The following is a 22,841-nucleotide window of genomic DNA, read 5'->3' as shown; positions in this document are numbered from 1 at the left end:
GCATATCCTAAATCCTTGGGATTTTACCCAGGAATCAGAACACTCAGCCTTTGACATTCACAGCACATATTAACATTATTTTAGTAGTCAACACTTTGGAAATCAGTCTCTTTTCTGTGAGAGACTGGTTGACATTTTGGGAACTTTTGATCAGCTGCCAATCCTCTCTGTGATACAGCAAACATGCCTCTGCCAGGTATGACACAAGAAAATAGAATATTTTTGCTTTCAGTTTAATTCCCTCTTCGTTCTTACTCTTAACGGGTCATGCTCACCATGTTCCTGGGACCAGCAGGGAAACTCCTTCTGTGGCCTACATACTGCAACATCATTTTCTTTTTACATGACTAGACTTTCCTTTTTCCCACTGAAAACTCAGTCAAAATTTCATCACAAAGACTACCAGAACAGTCAATGGAGTCATCACACTGTCTCTTGCGCTTTATGCTCTTGGATGAGCTCATCCCCACATTCAAGGTCTTTCAGAGTTTATCTGCACATTTGGTCTTCACAGAATCACAGAGAGACTTGGGTGGAAAGGAACCTTAAAGATCATCTAGTTCCAACCCCATGCCATAGACAGGGATGCCACCTATTAGATTTTATTCACTACAAAATGTTGTTTTATTCCATCTTTGACCCCATACCTCAGTCCCACCCTGTCATCTTGTTTCACTGACAGACAAGAACCACTCTACTTCCTTCACAACAGGGCATCCAGCCTCTTAAACCTTTGCAAAGCTGCTTTTCCTTTCTCCTTCCAGGCCTTCCCACTGTCTAAAAGGAGAGAGGGACAGTGGGATACTTCTGCACACCCTCCTTTACTGTTCACCACTGGCCATCCTCAGTGCCCAAACACTGCATCAGGTGCACCTCGGATCAGGACACCATGTTCTTCTGATACCATGGGAAGTTCCATAAGTAAATGGGGAGGTATTTCACTCAAAGTACCAACTGGTACAAATTATTATTATTTAGAACTTGCAAAATTATTCATGTCCTTGATTGAAAATCAGAAAATGACATCTCTCATAAGAAGGGAAAAAGATTAAAAAACCACTGAAGCACAGGGCTGCAAGTACATGACAGTTGTGATTTTCAAGTACCTTAGGTGCCTTTGGTAATATATTACTGCTTCGACACCTGCAAGCTGTCCCTGCAGTAACCCTGCTGTTATATATCTAAAACATCAGGTGTAGTATGGGGACTATTTACTTGGTTTTCTTAGCTGCTGAATGACCAGCACTGCTTGGTGTTACGGCAAAACAATGAGCATGAAGGGATAAAGTTACAGAAAAAACATGCTTTGTCATGTTAATGGTGTGTAAGTGGTCTTGCAAGGATTATCCCAGTAGCCAAGGTGAAACATGTGGAGAGACAAACACCCTTTGAGCAGTGAGCAAACACCTTTACTCACACTGCCAGCCATTCAAAACTCTGAAGGGGCAGCAGGTGTGAGACAAGAGCAGACCCTAAATGCTGTATTGTACAACACATAGCTTATTGGCAGGCTGGCAGAATAAAGAGACTTTTACATCCAATCAGTATAATCCCACAGTTTAATCCTGTGCATCTTAGCTTCCATGGGCTATCCTGGGGATTGCTACTGTGACTGAACTTCCTTATCTATATTTTAAAAACCTGTGTCAGCAGTGTGCTCTGCTTCCAGCAAGCCTGAAAGAAGGAAATAACAGCCTCACTCAAATACTGGATTGAATGAGCAGGAATGTTATGGTGAGAGAAATTTCAGTTCTTCTGTTCCTAAGGAACATCAGGAAGAACATTATTTGAAGGGGTGATTAGAGATGAACCGGCCAACACCACACAAATCCCTCAGTGCAATCATGCTGCAGTGGTATCCCCAGCTGGATAGAATATTAAACCAGAAGACTGAATGTAAGACAGTGGTTTCCAAAACCTTTTTCTCTGGTCTGATCATGCTGTAGAGCTGTGACCTCTCCTTGGGGAACTCCATGGCAGAAAGCAGCTACAAAAAGCCAGCTAAGATTGCTTCTCCTCAGAACTGCAGGGAAATGCAAGAAAACATTTGGTGCTTGGAAGAGCAACATATCATGGGCACAGAATGAGACTAGAACATAGAAGTGGACAAGCAGCTTTTTAGAGAATGTTAGAAACTTCCACTCCTTCTTCAGGTCATGTGCAGGGTGGCTACTAGTCAGTGAAAATCCACACAGGAGAAATTAATGCTGAGAACTTGATGTAAAACGTGAGACTGCTGTGACAAACAAAACCCCCCATATTTCTGCCTAATCACTATGAACTGCTTCCACAATTACAAGTACGCACACACCTATAACAGAGAACCTTGCCTCAAAGACATCTCCTGTTTATTTTTGAATGAGGGGGTTGGAAAAGCTCACAGAAGTCTGCCTGAGTTTGTCTGTCATGGCAGCATGTGCATGATTTTCCAATCTGTCTCTTCAAATACTTTCTACTGCATAAGCTCTCAGAAAGCTCAGGTCACCAGCAAAGCACAGTACTGAGGAATCAGATACTGAACTCTCAAGAGCAGTTACATCAAACATCCTTGAGCAAAGATGTCACAAAAATACCTGTGCATCTATTAAGAGGATTTAATGGTCAAATGCACAAGGAGAGGCCTGAAGAGCTCAACAGTGGTAGAATTAATGAATGAAGAATGTGTGTATCTTCTCTCCCTCTCCCACACATGATCGTGCCTTCCTATCCAATGCTGCTAACACTGTGCTCCACCTGAGATGCCAAGACCATTTCCAGGATAAAGGGGCAAGTTGCTAGCCCAGAATTTTGTGGGCTTTAATTATGTGCACATTGGTAGGAACTCCCTCCTCATCATGCATGTTGGGGACAGCGAACCTTGGCTTAAATTCAATTCCATTAGAAATGCCCATAATAAAAGTTTCATCCAGGGATGTCTTTCTCATTAGATATTTAAAAAAATATACACAGTGATGAAGTCAGACGAGAAAAACACTACAGAGGTGGTGGAGGAACCTGCATATGAGATAAGTAATTTTTACTGCTCGACTGTTAAAATACAACTTTTAACAGTTACCAGCTTTGAAGTTTAACTTTTACTTTAAGGGAAGAACAGTCTTCCTTTTTGTTCAGTATAAGGAAACAACATGCCTGAGAATGGGCTTGACTCTGCAGCAGCTCCAGTGCCTGAAGCAGGGCACAGCTGTAGGACCACTGTGCCTGACAAGTCAGAGCAGATTAGGACAGCATTCCATGGTCATCCATCCACACACCCTTCCTCATCCTCCACGCTACCCAAGGGTTGCCCACAAACAACAGACATGTGCAGAGACCCTAATATTGTATGTCACACCTTTTTCTTTTTACCCTCTGACACCTCACAGTGAAAACAGTGTCCCTCCCACCAGCTCACACATGTGGACTTGCAGAAATTAACCATTTCCAGTCTCCTGCCACATGCTCACAGGACTGTCAGGTACATATCTCCAAAAACCTGGGAGACATTGGACCAAAATACACTGCTTAGGCTAAAGAATAATTCTTACAAGTTCATAAAAACAGAAAATACTTGACAGTTGTACTTGACAGCACAACTCAGAGAAAATATATTTTTTAACTTTACAAGACTGTCTAACCTGGTTTGAGTTGGACATCTTAGTCATATATTTTGTCACAGGACATAGCTTATCTACTTACTGTAGCTCAAGAGATAAAGATGGAGTTTAGTGCAGTTCAGCTGTAGACAAATTTGTAACAACAGAAAAAAATCCCAAAATCACGGAGCCCCAATTTCTCAATGACTGTAAAAAAAAAAATCCCAGTTTAAAAGCAAAGAACATGCTTTTCAGACTCTCAAACTCCCACTGGGTTGTAGATGTGGTCTTTCTTGATGGTGTGGCACCAGCAATAGCACAATATTCTGTGGACAGGGCTGATGCATATATTGAAACAAAGAACCTGAACAGATCCCCACAGATATACCCTATAGCTTCACTATTTCTTTTTTTTCCAGGATGGGCACATAGGCAAACAGATTAAAGAATGAGCAATTACTTAAGAACACCCATTTTTCCATACAGAAGAAACAGTTTCGGCAGTTTATATGTCTGTTAGCAATGAAGGAAAATAATGTGACAAGCTGAAGTGTCACCTCTTAATTTTATGAGAATTGCAGTAGTTTTTAAAAATAAATTGCAGGTGCTTTCAAAGCATTCTACCAGTTTAAATCTCCTCCTATGGGCTTCTTACAGTATCCATACACTTCCTCTTTTGAAGTTCCTAATTAAAAATTCTGCAAGGAAGCTTTCTTTAACATCCACTTTCACAGCATCCTTTCAGAAGAAAGTTTTAATCCTAATTGAAAACAGTGCACGCTTAATTTCTAGGGCCCCCTTTTCAGATACACTCTTGGTAGGTTCTTGTATCTGGTCCCCCCTCATACACACAGAGAAAGGACAGCTCTGACCTTTACTGACCACTGACAGCACTTATGATGAGGTACTAGTGACTTCTGGAGCTTTCAAAAATGTCTCGTTTAAACTAATTAACCTCACATACTTCACTATTCTCACATTTCTTTTCCTCTGGAGCCTTCCATGAGGATGTTTTAAAACAACAGCAGAAAAAAGGGCAGACAAATGTAGGAACCACTTCAGTGTAACAGTACCTTAAACACAGGGAGAGTGCTTAAAGTGGAAGCTGTAAGAGACCTGCCCTGGAAGGGATGTCCTGGGTAGCTGAGTCTACTCTCCACAATTCTAATGGCTGCACGACACAATCCCTTTCAGATTTGCTAGCAATTAGCATCATTCACTGCACCAGCTCCCCAGCCACTTCATTCCTCTTTGTGCCAGTGCGGAACTGCAGATGGGTGGCAGCTAAAAGCCATAATACCCAATTTTCAAAAGAGCTCTTCATGCAACACCAAATCACAGAGATTTAGTTTCTTTTCAATGTCCTACAGTGACAGATGAGTTCAGCTGCTAGCTCTCCTTTCCTTAAAAGCCTATCACAAGCCTATCAAACCTTGCAACACATTTTATATTCCAGTGTAATCCTGCAGCTTTTGAACAGCTTTATCCCAGATCTGATCTTCCCTGCAGTCTACTCAATAGTTTCACTATTAGTAGTGTTTCTACAGCTGTGGCCAGTTCTCTGACTGAGAAGCAAATCTGATCGAGACCTCCAACAGCAAAGTGTGAATGTTTACACCTAAAAGTTTGTAACTTCTCACTATTTGGATAGTCAGTGTACTGGGAAGGCCTTTGTGTGCCACTAGGTCTGTGGGTCAGCCTTTTGCAGAGGGTGCAAATGACTCAGACTACTGCTAGCATTTCTGGATTGGCAGGTAGGAGATGACATTGTCAGCTGACAGGATCTATAAACCTCATATAAATGGGACAGAGTACTAGCAGGAAAAGTAAAGTAGATTTTTGCAGTCTGAAACTGCAAAAAGTAGATTTTTTGCAGTCCATAGTTTCCATCAGGAACACCTCTACAAGGACTTCCTGAAAAGTTAAGCAAAACTGCCCAAATTAGTTGGTCCATGTATAGTTGTTTTTATGAGAAACACATCTCTTTTCATTAGTTTAGAAATAATAAAAAAACCACAAACGAAGAGATTATAGAAAAAACTTTCCTTTTGGTAAAGTAAACCTTTTTAATGTCCTTTGCATCCTCTTTAAGTTGTTTTCATGGTTTACTTAGAGGATTAAGCAATATTTTTTATGTAATCAAAAGCATTCCACAGGAAAGAAAAAGAAGCGCATATAAACCCCATCGCAAGCACATGAGATGAGGTTTAAAATATGACTAGAAGGTGTACAGAACCACTGTTTGTTTGGAACATAGACGTGCAAAATGTTACTTGTGTCTTGTGGTAGGGCTAGTGCACCAAATAAAATTCTAAGAAGCTTGTCTGAGTACATTAATGCACATTCAATGCACTCACAGAGAACACGAGAACAGAACAACAATCAAGAAAAGCTCTCATAAAGGAAGAGGTCAGCTGTTTATTTGTATGTTTATTTTGGAAAATTTAAATCAGTTGATGCCAATCTCCTTTTAAGTGGAACATTCCTCTGACAATCAAGCAATAGCTCAACTTTTTTTTTTTCCATTAAAAATAAATCTAAAGTGCCAGGCCTCGCCTGCTACACTAAAATATTGTCTGAAAAAAATTTATGAAAATAGCCTCGTGTAAAGAAGAAAAAAAAATAAATCAGCCTTTACAACAACTGAAACCAAATTGACAATTTCAATTTAAAGAGTTTAAATTAATTTAATGTGAGTCTCCTCCGGATCCTGTGTCTCCTTCCTGCCTGCCTTCCTTTCGGTTCCCAAATGAGCCCATATTAAAAAGAACATAGCACAGTTTTTCTTGACCTGAGGTCTGAAACCAGGAGTTTTGTCTCTCCAGCCTAAAGCAAAAGTGCACACATGCTCCCTCCTCATTTACCTACTCCTTTTGCTTCCTTGCTCATAGATCACACAAGTTACATGACAAAAAAGTGAGTTCCATTTACTGAATTGCAAAATGCTGGGTGTGACAAAACCCAGAGAGGGGAAACCAGGCCAATAAGGAGCGAAACCAACATTGAAGAGGGAACTCACTCTCACTTAGAGGTAACTAAAGCTGGCTAAAGGGCATGAGGATAATTTCTCATTTGCAAAGTGCCCTTGGAGCCTTGGGTCTGCCTGGTAGGAAATCCTGCAGGGACACCAATAGAAACTGGTTTTAGGGTATATAAATCTAGGGGCATTTAGCATTTCCTTTCAAGTAAGCCTCCAGTCCAAGTGTAATTGTCAACTGAACAATTTCTGGCTTCAGAAAATCCCCTCCAAAGCCCAGCATCAGGGATGCTTGCTGAAATGCTCATGGGAACACAACAAAGGCCAAACCCAAGACATCCATTTTCTGAATTTCTTCTTAGAGCAGTGGATGGGAAAGGTCAATTTAAGTTTCAACAAACTGCAGCTGGTATTTTACTAGAAAATATGTCCATTAGGTCACTTGGCTACCACCACTAGCATCAAGTCCTCCCTAACACTCTACAAGTGAAACTCAAATTGAAACAGAATAACTTAAAACCACCATTGCTCTGCATGAAAAACCTTTGTCTCTGTTTCAATTTTTAAAGTTACTGTATAGTCCTGTTCCTCCTCCTTTTGTGTTCTGAGCATTAACACTCCTGGGAGAGGCAGAAGTAAGAGTTGTTACCCTACATAATGAGACCTCCCTAGGGAAAAAAAAAAAAAAAGTAACAAAACTACTCTAACCACCTGAAAACCAACCATGTAACTTCAAAAAACGTAAATGCCTTTGCACTGTTCATTATTATTCCCCTTTGTCACACTGTTGTAAAGTTAGAGTCAAAACTCTCTCTTTGGCATTAAGTTCAGTTTTAACCCCTTTTGCCATTCCTTTTTTATTCAAGTTTCTTCACTTTCCACTCCTCTCATTGAAAAGTGGTCATGTCCACGAGGTTCCCAGGCAGTTCCAGAACAAGTTAGACCCCAGGAGCCTTTGGAAAACACAAGATTAAAATATTGGTATATTTTATATCTAGTCTGGAAAAGGGGCTTTTAGAAGCTGAGTATCACTTTATAGTAAATTTTAAGTTTTTACAAGGGAAGGGGTCCTTTATCTTTCAGTCACAAACAAGCAAAAAGTGAAGGATGAATTTAGGAATAAAAATGAGACAGAAGGAATTACTGCAAACACATGTAATTGTTTCTGCCCTGTGGAATATACATTTATAGTAGTTTAACTTTTGAGGGTGAACAACTAAAACCACAACCTTTCTCCCAAAGCTTTCCTCCAAAACTGTTTCCTTGGAAGTTTACTCTTAGGCTGCAGGCTTCTCCATAGCTGCAAGCATGTTCCATCTCCCAGAATAGGTTGGTAGAGGGTAATTTTTCCAAAATTTCCTTCTTTAATGCTATTTTGGTCTTACAGATTGACAGGTATTCATGTGCAGAAAGATAATTTGCTGGTGCCTTTTCAAAAGGCAATTACAGGGAAGTAATGAAGTCTAGCAACACTTTAATTGAATTCAATATCCTGAGCACTCGGGGCAAAATCTGAAGTCAGGTTTCTCATGTATATGTGACACACCACATTTGGTGGCTGTCTCCCAAAGAAACCTTAGCAGCTGAAAACACTTTTATAATAACACTGTGTTATTTAATTACCTGTGCAAGGAACTGGCAGATTTTAAACTCCCTTTGTGTGATTTTTTTCCCCACCACTGAGGTGCTACAATTTAATAAATTTAGTAGAGCTATTTCAGCTAAGTGCTTTCCATATTCTGACTTTGCCAGTGGCACCCTTACTCTATACATTTTCTGTGTACTTGTCCTGTAGGAGCATTTTTTTCATTGTCTTATAGCACTATGCTACCTCGAGAGCGGAAAATAGAGCAAAAAATTCACAGAGATCTCCAGGTAAGTTGTTTTGCACATTGTGTATATTAATTCATGGCTTGATTATTGCCACCCAACAGAGCCTATGTTCTTGCCTACTCCCTGAGTGCCTCAGATATGTTAACATGAGCTACAATGAAAAGAACAGTCAAACGTATTGGCACATGCAAAAGACAGACACAATAAAAAGCCAGTTTGGGTGGATATTCATTAATGCAACTCTGATGCTAGTGTGCAATGTGCTGAGTACAGCCTGAGTATATTCCCCAGGATATATTTATTTATCCCCAGGATATATTTTCTCCTGCCTTGCCACTGGAGTGCGAAAGATGGCATTTAGCTGGGCAGAATATATCCACATGGGTCCTATTTTTAGCAGCCCTAAATGGGAGGGCTTATGCACCCCTCCCATTCCCAGGCTCTCAGGCAGGAGAAAATCCTCTAACATGTATGCCAGAAATTGGATATTTCCTCTTGGATATTGGGCTTGACCTGTTACCTTCTTCTCTTCCAATCATTCCCATCTTCTACAAACACTCATAAGCCAGTTTTCTCCATCTGGCCTATCAGTCTCAAAGCATCAGTTTCAGGCACTATCTTCACTTAGAATTGCCCACATCCAGAAAAACAGAATGTCCAGGTACTAAGAATTTAATGAGAACTCTCACTTCTAGGTGAAGTGGCCTGGTTACTGTTGCAACCCTGGAAGATCCCTGAAGCACCCTAATTTCTGCAGGGCTTAGAGGAAAGTGATGAAATAAGTAGGACTTCACGAGTGTTTTATGAGCAAATGCATTGATTTTTTAAAATTTTTTTTTTGGAGGCTGAAATTGTGGTGTGTTAGAGACTGTATGTGAAAGTTTGAGCTGTTGCCCCTACAGGAGACTGGAGAAAATTTAGACCACAGCAGTTCCAGATGCTTCTTGCAGGCCAAACATCTCCTGCAAGACTGTTTTTCTGCCATACAAAAAACTATCACATAGTTATATGCAGACTCCCCCCTCCCTTTCACTTGATCTCTTCTAAATGCAACTCGCTCATGTTTTTTGAGAAATCAGAATTGCTGGTTACAGCACAAGAACTACAGGTGTAAGCATGCATATGATACCTTAAATTCTTAGGAGAAACCAGTCCGCTTCCTTCAGCAAATGATTCTCTTGCATGTTCACAGGCTCACAGCCTGGACGAATAAGGTGAAAAACATTATGTACCAATGTCTGGAAACATTTTATCAGCAGAGCTCTTGCCTGACTTCTTTCATTTGAGTTACCTTCGCCATGGAGCACTAAGGCGAACGGACACTCATGAAGCAATGCAGCCAGAACAAAATACAAGCAAGCAGAACCAAGAATGACTGCTGCAGAAATGACTTTCTGAGTACCTTCTGCACCTCAGCCTCTTGTTTTTACCCTCCAAGAGGAACAGCTTTTCATTGTCCTTCTTTTCCCACTAAATTTACAAGACCTGTTTGATTGCTGTGATCTACTCTTACCTGTAAGGTTTCTGGAAGTGGGCCCATATCTGTGTATGCACTGACTGATTCAGCACAGCCTGACCACAGCAGGGATCTTTGAGGTCTGCACAGTATAGGTGAGCACTACTTTTGCCTTGCCTATCTGAAATGACAGCAGCAACCAGAGGCACCCCTTCCTCCCCTTCCTCTGCCTGCCTTACTGTAGAACCACTGCTCTGCCATACTTCTTATTTTTAGGTGCAGTTCCAAGCTGGATCCTTGTGTCTCCCACTTGGTTTTGTTTCTGAATTGGTAAGAAAAAGATTCGGAATCAGAGTAGCACACTGTATCTTAAACAGCACTTCCTGATGATTTCAGTGGAGGCATTTGCGTAAAAACTGATGAGGATAAAAACTCCACAGACATCACAAGTGTAAATAATCAAGTAAATTGTATGCAAGATACTGAACATCTCTTGCAAGGCAAGGCTTTTATTGTCAAATATAAATCACAGAGATTAGCTAGTATGAAGTCATCTGGTCTCTCTGCAGTTCAGATTTGTATTTTACTCTACATTGTCAATTTTTCTTTAAAAGCTTTCTTGTTCAGTGTTTTATCCAGATACCTGCTAAAGACAGTGGAATACAGAGAAAGATACAAGCTGTGTTATCACTGGTGCCTGTCCTCAGGTCCCCTTTTCCCCTGCACACATGCAATGCACATTCAGAGCAATTGGGAATGATACACCTAAAAACAAACTTCTGCACCAACACAGCATGGTGCCTGGACCCCGAGTGCACACCAGGAACCCACCAAAGTCACTCTATCTCTCTCCTCCTCATCTGGGCAGGGCAGAGAAAATACAACAAAAGGCAAGTGAGTCGAGCTGAGGACAAGGAGAGATCACTCACCAATTACTGTCAGCCACAAAAGGGACTTGACTTGGGGGAAAAATAATTAATCTAATTTATTACCAATCAAATCAGAGTAGGGTAAGGAGAAATAAAACACCTTCCCTCAACTCCTCCCTTGTTTCTGGGCTTAACTTCACTCCCAAATTCTCTGCCTGTTTTCCCCTTAGCAGCATAGAGGAGTGGGGGTTGTGGTCAGTTTATCACATTTCCTCTGCTGCTCCTTCCTTGTCAGGGGAGGACTCCTCATACTCTTCCCCTGCTCCAAAATGGGGACCCTCCCAAAGGAGACAGGCCTCCAAACTTCTCTAATGTAAGTCCTTTCCACAGGCACAGCTCTTCACTAACTGCACCAGCATGGGTCCCTTACATGGGGTGCAGTCCTGAAAATACAGTCTGCTCCAGCATTCTGGAGCTAGCTGGCACTGGCTCCACTGGACAGCTAGGAAGTCTCTAGCAGCTTCTGACAGAAGCCACCCATGTAGCCACCCTGCTACCAAAACCTTCTCAAGCAAACCAAGTACCTACAGTCTTTATAGGAGCACTTTTCCTTCCTTAGTTTCATTGTCATAGACAATAAATCCCTTATGTCTCTCGCATTCACTGAACACTAATAAAATGCTTATATACTCAGATATGAGTGTTCAAATGAGATTTGAAGCTTCATCCTTTCTTTGCCTAGTTGTTCATTATGATTTTTGAGCAAAATAGACAACTGTGTAGGGTCCAGTTGTGATGGAGATAGTGTCCTTGCTTTTGGGAATAGTGTTGTGAAAGCTGGTTTCTGTGTCCCTCTCTTCTCTTGTGCTCCACACTTCTTTCTTCCTATTGTACTGGCACAACAACTTCTGGATCAGAAAACTGATCCAAATGAAACAAAACCACCAGGGAGAAATTGGTTGGCTTCTGGACCGAGCTTCTACCCAGGCAGCTACATAACATAAAAGCAATATGGAGGCAGGAATGTAATTTGGAACAGACAGAGGCAAGCCAGGAACTATCACAGACTTCAAATGTACAGGCTGACTTAAAAAAATAGAGCTTCCACTACTGAAAGTGAACATTTTCTTCCATATCTCTTCCTAGACTCAAATATTAAGCAATCTTCATGGCATCTGCAACCTTTTTGGGACCCTAGGTTAGTCCAGACTGCTGTGTGTGCTTACCATGCCCTCTGACTGAGCCATATCACAGCTCAGTGGGGACAAGGGACCTTACTGATCTGATGTCTTCATTCTTGCTCTGTACACAGTGTCAATGGACACAGAAGATGTGAAACAGAAAACAAACAAATAAATTAGATTTTAAATTTCCTCCTTATTCACAGCACTTTTGTACATCCCTTTTTGCAATTTTCTGTGCAGAAACACTTTGTATTTCACTTCTCAACATATGGAAAGAAGGAGCAGTTTTATAACAGAAAAACTTCCCTGTCCCTTCAGAGTCTGGTAGGAGTCCTGTAGGTGTATGCGATAATCCAGAGCACATTTTTAGTGCCACCTATGCTTCACTTGGTGACTCTTTCAAACCATTAGTGCTACGTTGGCATCAGTGTTGGTCCCAAAACAATCTAGGAACTCAGCTCACTGGAAATGTTGGTCCATGACAATTACTTAGTGCAATATCCCCACAAGATTTTAGTAGAGCCACCAGGAGTTATGTCACATGCCAGGTACATGGGACCCAATCTGCTCAGTCTTTAACTAGGTCCCATCAGTATTCTCTCTCTCAGGCAGTATTACAACTTGCCAATGCAAGTGTTAATAACTTGCTGCATTAACTAGTATCCAGGGAGTTTTTCCACCTTTTCCTCCCCCTTTACATTCCACCTATAAAACCCCACTATTCAGTGCAAGGAGGAACAGTCAAGTGGTTACAAGACAACAGTGGATCAGATTCTTATCATGCACTTTCATCCTCTTCCAAAGGCTGACTATTCTTCACAAGGATATTTTAGACATACACAGATCAAAATAATTACCTGCAAAGTTATATTAATAGATTTAATGAAGAGCTATCAGAGGGATTTGAAAGGGTCCTAACAGTCACGATGAGCTGGCAGGGTTTTATGGAAAGAACAAAATGAGAGGCAGAAAAGGAACTACTGATATTGTCTAGACTGCCCACACTGTTGCACAGTGTGCCAAACTCTGAGGACTTTGCAGGTGATATGACATCTTGGGGCAAAGTTTGTGGTTTTCCACACTAAAAATCCTGCTCATGTGTGCAGTAGAATTATTTATGGATCTCCCTCCAACTACAGAGATAGTACTAGTAGGATTTCTGAGGCCCTATGCAGTGGGATGAGATATCCTGCTGAATGGAATATAAAAGCTTGTCTAAATTGAAAAACAGGAAGTATTTATGAGGAGATAAACTTTACTGGCAAAGACAGTGCACATTATTTACTGCAGAAATTAGTAAGTGCTTGAGGGAGATGGATGAGGGACCATGGATGCTATATGACAACAACAAGACAATGGATGCTATAAAAAGAATACAATCTAATAACTACTTTTCACCTGCCAGCATCACCATACCTTTAGAATATCTAGAATTTCCCAGAAAACTACCTTTTTTAACCATATCATTCAATTCCAGCTAAGCCTGACCCAAAGAATATTGCAATGGTCTCCTCAAATCTTAGATCCACCCTCTGAAGTTGGGGTAGCTCAGAGCTCCTTGAAGTTCAGATCTTAGACAAGTCCAGCTCACACTCATATCATAATATGTAGAGCAGGAAATTCCACCTGCACTGAGATTCCCAAAAATGTTAACATTTTTTGCATAACTCACAACTAAAAGTTAGGCACCACAGATTGCTATGATGCATTATTGCAGAAAAAGATCCTTAGGTTGTCATCTGTCATACGCTCTGGAGAGCTGAAAAAGTCAGAGCAGTACACTCAGCTGAGATGAACTCTGACGTATTTCACACTATTCCCCCCCATCTACTCTCCCCCTTTTCTTTTTTCAAAACTTCAGTTTTTCATTTGTTCCATCAATACCTTTTCAGCAACCTGTTACAGAAATTACAACATGCTACCCCAGGATCCTATATAATATCCCACCACAGAGGGCAAACAGTCACTAAGACTAAATACTGAAGAAACTCTGGGCTGTGGATATGCCCAAACGACTTGATGAAGGCTTGGATCTTGCTAAAAGGCAGCTGAGAGAAACTGCTGGTCCATTTTTAAGTGCTCAGTGCTACTAAACAGGAGATTCTTGGTTTAGCAAGGGACCCTAGGGCTTAGTCAAGTCCAGATGTTCATAGTACACTACATTTCTGAAGGTCCCACAGGTATGAGGAGCATGGGGAACAAAAGGGAGAGAGGGAAGGCATGATGTTTGTTGAGCATACATAGAGAAATAAGAACAAAAGCACTGGCTGAGTTCCAGAAATTAAAATATGGCCCCACTGAAGCAGGCAGGAGCTTTGCCACCATGGAGACAGAATTTTACCCAATGTGAACAGTATTCTGGGAATACTCTCCCTCCAGACAAACTGTGGGAGGTCTTCTGGCTCTGAATAATCACTGGAAACACAGGAAGGGAAATTAAACCCAAACCAAGACAACAATACCAGAATGATTAATCAACAGACAAAAAAGAATGTAACAACAATGAAGTGAAAAGTGTTGCAGAAGTGGGTGGAAAGAAGATGGCAAGTCCTTTACCTCCTGGACCACTGAACTTTTGTGAGGAACAAGGGATGATGCAAGGACTTGTGGTGTTGGGTGCAGGAGGCCACATCAAGGCTGCACTGTACTCTTGGAGTCTGCACAGATTCAACAACAAGGGGGAAAAAAAATATGTAGTGCAAATTCAGCCTTGGAGTAGGCCCACATCAGTAATGCTATATAAAGAGGCCAGAACCTAGCAACTTCAGCAAAGAATCCTAGGAGCAATCAGTGTCATCACTTACAAATTCCCAGGCGGGCTAGTTCACAGAAAGGGCACCTTCAGCAAGCTCTGTGGTTGTGTAGCTGAGCATTCTGGATATAAGAAATACAATAAACAGACATAACGCCTATAAAGTTCTATCTACTCTGACAGCTGTGACCCAGTTATTTAGCCTACAGTTGCCCTCTGATTTAGTTAGCATTTGGATTCATACAACAACTTTATATAAGGTCCTGGATGTTCCCCTTTCACTACCTTAAGAGTTTCACTGCCTACAATGCCAAGTTCTACCTTTTAGACTGACTGAACCCTCCAAATTCACATGAGGCAACTAGAGAGTCGAATTCCCATAACTGCTGGAATTCAGCCCCCCTAACCCTAACCAAAGACCTCTTCTTTGCTGCAGCTCTGCTGCAAAAAGGGACCAAGTGACTTTTCTGGGAACTACTGCAAAATGCACCATGCTGGATGTGGTGATGACAGCAGGGAAACTTGCACATCCATCACTGACAAATATTCAAGTACTGCAGTGCCCTTTAGATGAGAAATCCAGATGAAGATTCATGTCTACACATCAAAGATGAATGAATGACAGCAGCTAAATAATCATTAAACCAGATTTCCCTGAGTGACTGTGTGACAACCATAGCGTAGGCAGGGACACATTTGCTTTTGGAAGGTCCCAAGGTGCTTTGAGCTTTCCTCAGGCCTTCCTTACTCTCAAAGCCACTGGAATGACCTGCTTCCCCACCCACACAAACCAGTGTGAGGTTTACAACCTTCACAGAGCTTGGGCCACCTGCCAGTTTTCTCTCCCTGCTCTCTTCTCTTGCTCTCTCTCATATAACCAGGAAAAAACTTTTTCCACAGTCCTTCCCTGGGCCTGGCCAGTCTCTTCAGGTGATGATGATCTCCTGATGCTCCGCAGTTTGCTGTTTGTGTGCCTGGTCTTGGTGCAAGTTCCTTGTCCGTGGGCTCTGCTGCCAGCCCTAAGGATTGTCCGGTCTTCAGGTCTATTGTCCAATAATATCAAAGGTTAGAAGAAAAATGGAGGGTAAGGTGGAAAACAAAAGGCACCAAGGCAAAAATCAAGCATTTTTGTAGCCTTGCAGTATTCTGCTGGCTCTGAGAAAGCTTTTCACCCAGTTACTTAACTTAGCTGGCAACTTGGAAAATGAATGAAAAATGTGTTTGGTCCTTCTGCAATCTCTTGAAACAAATCTGGAGGGAAGAGAGTGCCTGGAGAGTTACCGAGCTCTTGTGCTCCCTGGCAGCCTCAACACCATTGTTAGGCCCGCTGAGAAGCCAGAAGAGCTGCTTCTCAGCCTGACAAGATCCTGGGATGAAAAGCACAGACTGCTCTCATGCTGGGCTTGGGACCAGGCTGCTGGCTTTTCCCAGCATGTGTCATGCAGCTGTGCGTGGGGGCACCCACAGCCCTACTTGCCAGCCTTAACAGTGTGGATCTTGCAGAGAACTGTGGGGCAAGGACCATTATCCATGAGAGGATCTACTTGCTTCTGGAGTGCTAAAGGGCAGAGCAGAGACCAGCATTTAGTCCAGTCTTCATTACAATGTGATGGCATCTTTCCTTTGTTTTTAAAATCAGCCTTAAATGCATTTCAAAACAATTATTGGGAGGAACAAAATCCCATCTTGGTCTGAACAGCTCTTGCCAGCACTCAAGGAGACTTGAGAAAACTGAATGCCCCCAGCTGGCAGCTGGCCATGGAAGATGGCTGGGATTATAACCTTGCTGCTCACCCCCAGCAGCAGGATCCGGAACTTAGACCATAAAAAGACCAAACCTGAAACCTGATATCCACAAAACAGAATGTAAAAAATCTGGGTCACCAGTATCTAAGATCACAAGTCCAGTCTTTCTAGAAGTTGTTTTCACTTCCATGACACTGGCATGACAACATGAGAGAAAATGGGATTGTCAAGTCTCTCCACAGAGTAAGAAGAGTAATGTAAAATCATTTCAGCCCAGTGCCATCACGTCTCTCCTACCTTTTACACATAATATTATTACTTACCTTCTTTTTCATGCCCAGGCCCATAGCAGTAACTAGAAACCACTGAAATATTTTTTCCAGAATCGACACAAACTCTATACACTATATAGAGTATAAAACTGTATTTTTTCATATTCTTCTACCTCCCTTCAAGTATATCTGATGATTTTCTATAATAGTCTTGTCAATAAACCAACTGGTATCAAATAGATAGGTATTTTCTACTGATCTGCTATTTTGCCTAAAAATGAGAATTTTAGACTAGCACAGTCCTCACTCAAAACAGCTGACAACATTTCTTTTAAACTATCAGAAGCAGATTTTCAACAGAGAACATAATTTCTAGGAACAGAGAGACATGCAGACATTTTGAGAATTACTTTTCAAATGGTACCTCTTACACACCTTACACAAGTGAAAACTAAAGACACTGAAAACACCTAAAATTCTCCTTTTGTTTTTGTACAAATCATCAGTGTTGTTTAACTGCACTCAGGCTTTCAAGTACAGGAAGTCTGACTATCAGTCTAGTACAGCAGAACACATGTTAATTAAATTTACTTACCCTGTAGAGTCCTGCTGGACTTAAAATAAGGCCATTGCTCCAATGAAAAGCTCTCAAAGGCTGCTCACTAGAGATGGGTGTGTGGTTGGGGTTTCTAGACATTTATATCAGTGCAAATCCTGCCAGAAATTGGAACTTACTGCTTGTTGTGAAGTTACCCTCGCCAGCCTGGGGAAAGGAGTCTACATCTTGGATGACTTGTAGCACTCCCACGGTCCGGGCTGGGGGATCCAGGGCCACGGAGCTCTCGTTCACGGTAATGTCGCTGGCTCCTGTGATCTGGTTGGTTGGTGGTCCTCCTATGGATGCTTCCAAGTCTGGAGGTATATCATCCATGCAATCTGCATTTGGCTAATGGGAAGAAAAAGGAGAAAATCCAGCTCCTACCTGATAAAAAGATTCAATTTACTTGTTACCTCTTCTCCAGATTTTTGGCTTTATTTCAGTATTGAAAATGCCAAAATACAATGAATAAACACACAGAGTTTGTCCTCATGTACTTAATACAATCTGTTGGAAGAGAGACCCAAAGTATGCCGTGGAAATACTGAGTATTAAACTGTGTCAACTACAATTGCCAAACATTCTTATTTATACTTTTAAAAGGGTTTGGGCATGTGTACATTTAAAAAGTAACTCACTTATTGGTATCATCTGCTCAACATAGGCAGATTGCTGAATCAGATCACAAATGTAAACAGAGACAGGAGCTGAAGGGGAACGATTATCTTTTCTAGAAATCATTATTTTTTTAAAAATATAGATTTACAGAGCCAGTATCTGAGCTTACAGGAATAAGAATTCAATAAGAACTGCCTGTGAATGCATCTATGTGTGTGGTGCAAAACTAGAAGCCAAAACTGTTTATAAGAAAGCTTCTAAACATCAAAACATCATCTTTGCTAATACTGTATTTCCTACAAAACACAATTATGAGAAAAGAAACAAGCAGACAAGAATGGGAAACTGAAGAGCATTTTTTGATTCACAGTCTTTCTTGCTATGTGAAGCAAGACCAGAGACAGAGTGACATAGCAAGACTGAGCTGCAATATGTGGATGCCTTGTTAAGTTAGGAAATGTTAATTTAAGTTGTTCCCATTTATCTTTATTCTCCAGGAACCAGACAGCTAGTCTGGATCAGTCACTTAGGCTTCCTCTAACTTCAGGGGTTTGAGACATTTTTGCTGTGTGATTCATCCCCTAACCCTAGGTATGAATTGCTCCCTCTGCCTTCCCTCTGCTCAGCACTAAGCAGAGACAGGGCTTAAGCTGCTAGACTGGAAAACCAACATTGGAATGGCCAGTGTCAGAGGAGGTGTACTCTGTTTGGGGGATCTGATTTTTTCCTGCACTTAGTTGTCTCACATGCCAAGGCACTTTGGAAAATCTCACTATCTGAGTATCCTCAACAGCAGGCTCCAAGAAACTAAGCAAAATCTGATATAGCAAAGGCTTAAAGAGAGATTTAAATTTAAGCACAAGAGAAATCCCCTTGAATTCAAGTACAGCAGGTTACCATATGTTTACTTTTTTTTTTTCCAGAATCAGGAACTTAGCATGTTTTCTCTTTTTCCACACATTCCCAGTTTGATTGTTGTCACCTCTTGAATATTTTCTTGCAAGTGTTCCTAATGAAAAAGACAGGCAATTTAACCAGTCTTGTACCCATAAACTGAAGTTTGGAATGAAAACAACCACTGTTGTTGTCTGGCTCCAGTCTTATCCACAAACAGCAAGAATGCCTCAGATTTGGGATAAAAAAGGCATATTCAGCTATACCAGGTGTTAATGAAATTCACAGAATCTGTACTTTTCCAAGTGAAGTACAATCACTTATCTGTAGGACAGGGACCCAAAATTATCCCTTAGATCTATTACGCTTTCCCTCTCTCTTAGCTACTATAAAACAATGTTTTCAGAATTTTATTTTTAATTTAATTTTCTATTGATGGCAGTGTACATTAAAAACAAAAGGCCTATTTTCCTTTCTCCTGTAGGAAAAATTATTTCAATTTTTCAGGGGACCAGTTGTCAGTCCTTTGCTCTGATTCCAGTTATTCCTAGAATGGGGTTTTATCACAAACTTTTAAACCTTTTAAAGAGGGGATTATAATTCAAAGTCAAACCAAACAATAAAGATGCAAAAATAATATTGCTTGAGATAATTATTCTCTTTATTCCTGAATCATTTTAATTGAAAAAAAATGCCCAAAACTAAGCAGCATGCTATAAAACTATTTCTATTAAATACTCATCAGAAAAAAACCCCAAACCATTATGGCTTTGGCTGCCAGAGTGACCCAGATACAGTTGCTAGGTTTAATGACATTGGTTTCACTTGTGCCCTGCATGTAAGTGCTTTGAGAGCACAATTCCACTGAAGTCAAGGGAAAGCTTTGTATTGACTTCAGAGGGTTTGGCTAAGGCTCTTAGTGAATAGCTTCAAGTCATACAATCTGCTGCCAAAAATGCAGCTGACTGCATATCCAGCAGATGTTTGCAGAAAAGAGGGAGAAGCAGAGGGAAACAATTTTATGTGATGTGATTGTCCCAATAGCAAGGTAGCTCTTTGAAAGTGAAAGACACTTTCACTGTAAATCCTTTTCAAATATTGCAGGTGTAGTCTGAGCTGGATTTGCCAGCAAAGAGTGGAAAAGGTCAGGCCAACCATTTGCTGGTAGATAGTTAATAATCTTCTGGAGCTGCACGGACCCGTGGAAAAAAGTGGAGGTGTTGGGGTGCTCAGCGACTTTGAAAATGAGTGCAGGAGTTTTCATGCCCCATTGCTGCCTGGGGAATCTGAGCTTGGGGTAGATCATATTTGAAGTCTCTATTACGAAGTAAATGCAGAGTTTAGTTGTGAATTGTATTGAAACATTTAGATATTTGGAGTTTAACCAATCCTTTCCTGGAAAATCCAAAGTCTTCCTGCTAAATGAAGCACAATATATCCACAGACAAGCAAGCCAGGTCTTTAATACCAACCATAGGACAAACATACCGTTGGCAGGAAAAAAGCCCCATAGCCTGTCTACAGTAAGATTTCCTCATTCCTCCCATTGTAAAAGTCTGCAAAAGGGCTTTGGCAAATTTGCACCCAAGTCTCCCATCACAGGCTGATGCCTGCCTAAGGCTCTTTTCTTCTTTTGTGTGTGGAAATTTCAGCTAAGAGGGCTCAGCAAGACTCAAGAATGTGGTTAGGGAATGACATTTTGCTTTACCCACTCTACAGAAATGTTTGTCACCTCTCACTGAGAAGCCCTAGAACTTTACAGGTTCTTTGAGGGCAACATCTTTTCCCACAGCAGCCTGTGGACATCTGGCTAAGTGATGAGTCTCAAAAAACACTAGTTCGTGTGTGCTGGTGGTTTTTTTGGCTCATGGGAGCACCAGAAAGCACACTTTAGGCACCCCGGGCTCTCCTCAGCTGGTGCTGGGCAGTGAGAAGGGTGAGGACAACATGATTTCTGTGCAGGTGGAAAACAGGTCCTGGGAGCTGAGCAGGAGCTCAAAAGGACACAGGTTGGGCAGGAGGGGTTCTGCAGAGGAGAAGCAGGAGAGAGCATAGGAACGAATAGGAGTTGAGGTGTATTTCAGAAAGAGAAGGAAGAAAAAAGAGAGGAAGAGGAGCAACTGATAGCAGTATTGGAATTTTTAACCCTCAAGTTACCAGATGCTCTTATACCTCCTCTTCCTTTGCTGTAAACCAGAGGAAACCTGACACAAAGGCTACCATGTACTCCAATTTCCCATGGACAGCAGCTCCTACTGTAAGTCACTTTGAGGGATAAGACTTTCCCTTCATGAACATATCCAATGATCCATGTATGCCAATATGCTTCCTCCAAGAGATGAAGAGGGTTGTTTTCAGCTTGTTGTCTTAGAACACCTACAGGAAATTTTTACAGAAATTCATACAACAAAATCCCCTAAAAAAACTTTGCTAGCGGAACATTAACATCCAAGTGCTTTATTTTTAGTGTTAAGACAGACTGACACTAAAGCCGATTTAGAAATCTTAATTTGAACCAGTTGTTCATGTAGGTTACAGCAGCATCTTTAATTACATGCTCAGTACAATTATTTCCAAAGAAGCTCCATGCAGAAAGCTCTCAGTGAGGAGGGCAGGATAGATTCCTGTTCTGCTGTACTGTACAGCAGAGGAAAGGGAGCTATGAGAAGGGAAACAGTGGCTGAGAAAATGTAATGGTGTTTCAATTATTCTTGGCAGTTAGGTACTTCTACACCTGCCACTACAGAGCTATTCATAGGCAGTGAAATCCAGCCATTTAAACCAAATCTTCTACACATGGCCTCTGGGCATGTTTTTTGTTCCATTAGCTGTGCCCAGCCTCAAACAGCCTGTGGACATGCTTAGCCTTCAGCAGCAGCCAGTGAAGCCAGTGAGAGCCGTGTTCTGGATGTAAATTCTAACAGCACTAAACATTCTGGGAAGCCTTTAACACCTCACTGCAGGACTCCAGAAAGCATTGATCTGGTTTGCCTATATGCCCTGATTATGAAGCTGGACAAAGAGCACATTAATGAAGTGCTTGGACAAAAAATGTGAACAGGCCAGTGTGAGAGCAGAAATGGTATGGTGCTGTCAGATGCACAGGGAAGCCATGGAACAATACACTGGGTAGGGAGAAGAGGTGTCAGAACCCTGTGTTCATTGACCTTGCTTCAGATAGACTTTAAGAGAAATCTGACAGAAAACAGACTTGCTTCCCCAGAATAAGCAATTAGTTGTCCTTGACGAGTATAGCAGAGAAAATTTTATTTGCAGACTTTCTGTTTTCAGATTTGAACCAAGGGCACGACTAAAAAAATAAATCCAGTCCTGAAAGCTATGTGAAAGATTCTATAAAACCACCAAAGCACCAGTGAACAATCTTCTGCTTCACCAAGCAGGCAGGCACAGACACACAAATCCCAACACCCAACCAATGCCCATACACACACTCTTCCTTGCTAATACTAGTGGGGTGCAGGACAGAGGTAGAGTCAGACATTTCCAATTGTACTTCTCTTAATAAATCAATTAATTATTCAATAGTATGGTAAAAAAAGTAAGATGGGAACAGATAGGCAAAGGCTAGGGATATACTCAGGTGGCTGGTGCTTCCCTTCTGCCCTGATGGGCTGGTCTGCAAAGTGCTTACCGGAATCCCTAGAGCTTTTAGAATATTCATTTTACACATCGGGCAGGTACGATGGTCTAGCAGCCAGGGGTCTACACAGGACTTGTGGAAAAGATGCCTGCAATGAAAACCAGGATATCTTAATTCAAATGCACCACAGCACAATTTACCACTTAGTACCAGATGATTCTGAACGCATTTAAGTGAGAGTATTTCAACTGGTGCAGTTTGTGACCTCTTAAAGGACTGCAGAACTAGGTCCTATGCACATAAGGCTAAAATGATTCCTGCAGCAACTCAAGCACATGTACGTATTTCAATGTGTTGTGAATAGAAGATGTACATACTTAGAGACTTAGGGAAAATACATAAAATGCATTAGCAAACCCGATATTCTTTAAATGTTAAAGGCTGCCAGCAAACAAATGCTGCTTGCTGG

General features: G+C 41.4%; 1 protein-coding gene across 1 annotated transcript in view; it reads right to left on the bottom strand.

Moving 5' to 3' along the window:
* RNF150 (ring finger protein 150) overlaps positions 1-22,841 on the bottom strand; it is a 111,333-nt gene that overhangs the window by 8,294 nt on the left and 80,198 nt on the right. Inside the window, exons 5-6 of the mRNA XM_038134553.1 lie at positions 22,424-22,520; positions 17,397-17,607 (exon numbers count right to left, since the gene is read on the bottom strand). Coding sequence (XP_037990481.1) covers positions 17,397-17,607; positions 22,424-22,520 — 308 coding nt within the window. The remainder of the gene's footprint in view (positions 1-17,396; positions 17,608-22,423; positions 22,521-22,841) is intronic.

The sequence above is a fragment of the Motacilla alba genome, chromosome 4 (assembly GCF_015832195.1).
Source record: "Motacilla alba alba isolate MOTALB_02 chromosome 4, Motacilla_alba_V1.0_pri, whole genome shotgun sequence".
Taxonomy (NCBI): domain Eukaryota; kingdom Metazoa; phylum Chordata; class Aves; order Passeriformes; family Motacillidae; genus Motacilla; species Motacilla alba.
Note: the sequence above shows the minus strand (reverse complement) of the source record. Positions and strands in the feature narration are given on the sequence as shown.